At 62.5% G+C, this 1,470-nt stretch overlaps 1 protein-coding gene across 1 annotated transcript in view; it reads right to left on the bottom strand.

The window, feature by feature from the left end:
* Positions 1-141: 141 nt before the first annotated feature.
* The window catches only part of LOC103771991 (SWI/SNF-related matrix-associated actin-dependent regulator of chromatin subfamily D member 2), a gene marked incomplete at its 5' end in the record, with an annotated part of 2,418 nt that continues 1,089 nt past the window's right edge, over positions 142-1,470 (bottom strand). Inside the window, 5 exons of the mRNA XM_008939311.1 lie at positions 142-195; positions 282-383; positions 454-576; positions 679-814; positions 1,451-1,470. The exon at positions 1,451-1,470 is cut by the window's right edge and continues 10 nt beyond it. Coding sequence (XP_008937559.1) covers positions 142-195; positions 282-383; positions 454-576; positions 679-814; positions 1,451-1,470 — 435 coding nt within the window. The remainder of the gene's footprint in view (positions 196-281; positions 384-453; positions 577-678; positions 815-1,450) is intronic.

Raw genomic sequence — 1,470 nt, 5'->3', positions numbered from 1 at the left:
AGGGAGGGGGTTGAGTGGCTCCGAATCCCTCCAGGCACGTAGGGTTTGTGCAAGTGCTGTGTTTGATTCCAGTAAGAAGTACCGTCAGGCTCAGGCAGCAGGGAGAGGAGGAGGAGGAGCTCCCGAGCCCCCGCCGGCCCCTTAGGTGAGGCGGATCCCGAGCACTTGTTCCAGTTCCTGCCGACGCTGCTGGACCTGGAGGAGACCAGGGGGCTCAGGGAGGGGAGAGGGGCTGCCCCAGGGACACCCCCCACTACCACCACCCTGCCCCAGAGCCCCACCTTGGCGAAGATGTGTCTGCCCACAGCCTCCTGCGCCCAGGGCTGCTGGTAGAACTCCGCCCGCCGCTCCTCCTCGGGGTTCCCGATCACATCCGTGATGATCTGGGGGGGACAGGGGGTGAGCACCACGGCCAGAGCCCCCCCTCGACCCAGCCCAGCCCCGGGGTCATACCTTGAGGTCCCTCCTTTGGGATTTGATCCACTCCTGGATGAAATCCTGCGGGTTGTTGCTGAAGCTCAGCATGAAATCACGCTGGGTCTTCAGCTGGTTGATGGATTCGATGGTCTCGTGAATCTGGGGAGAGGACGAGGGGTGAGGGGGCTGTGGCCAACTCCACCAGGACAGGACGTGGCTGCCACCAAGGTGTGAAGGGCCCCCCAGCTTTCCCCCTGGCACCTTGGCATCGAGGGAGGCGATCTCCTGCTGGTTGGTGGTGGAAGCCAGGAAGTTGCTCATCTGAGCTTTCAGGGGATCGTCCACCTCCACGTCGATGTCGTAGCAGGCTGTCTTCTTCTGGTCGTTGGGGTCCACGCTGGGAGGAGACAATCACACTGGTTTGGGTGGGGAGGGACCTTTCAAGGTGATCAAATCCAGCCCCCCTGCAGGGACAGGGACACCCCCAGCTAGAGCAGGGTGCTCAGAGTCCCGACCAACCTCCCCTGGGATGGTTCCAGGGATGGGGCAGCGACCACGTCTCTGGGCAACCTGGGCCAGGGGCTCAACAGCCCCAGTGTCCAAAATCTCTTCTCTCTAGTCTGAATCTCCCTCTTTTAGTTTAAACTCATCCTCCCTTGTCCTGTCCCAACAGGCCCTGCTCTAAAGTCCATCCCCAGCTTCCTCCTGACAGGCCCCTGGTAGTCCTGGCAGCCCCCTGTGAGTCCTGCCAGCCCCCAGCAGGTCTCCCCAGCTGGAGCCTTCTCCTCTCAGCTGCCCCAGCCCAACTCTCTCCTGCTGGGCTCCCAGCAGAGGGTTCCATGGAGTTCAGGGGACATCTCAGCCTCCCCCCTGCTGTCGGGGTGAATCAACTGCCCCAGGAAGCCCCCAGATTTATTTGGCTGACTCTTCCCCTCCCAAGCGACTCGTGCCAGCTGCTGCTTTGGGCAGGACAGCTCGTAGGCCCTGCAGGTCCTGCCCCTGCCGGGGAGGAACCAGGTCCCTCCAGCCCCACCTGATGGTGTGGTTGATGAT

The sequence above is a fragment of the Merops nubicus genome, unplaced genomic scaffold, assembly GCF_000691845.1.
Source record: "Merops nubicus isolate BGI_N331 unplaced genomic scaffold, ASM69184v1 scaffold27794, whole genome shotgun sequence".
NCBI classification, from domain to species: Eukaryota; Metazoa; Chordata; class Aves; order Coraciiformes; family Meropidae; genus Merops; species Merops nubicus.
Note: the sequence above shows the minus strand (reverse complement) of the source record. Positions and strands in the feature narration are given on the sequence as shown.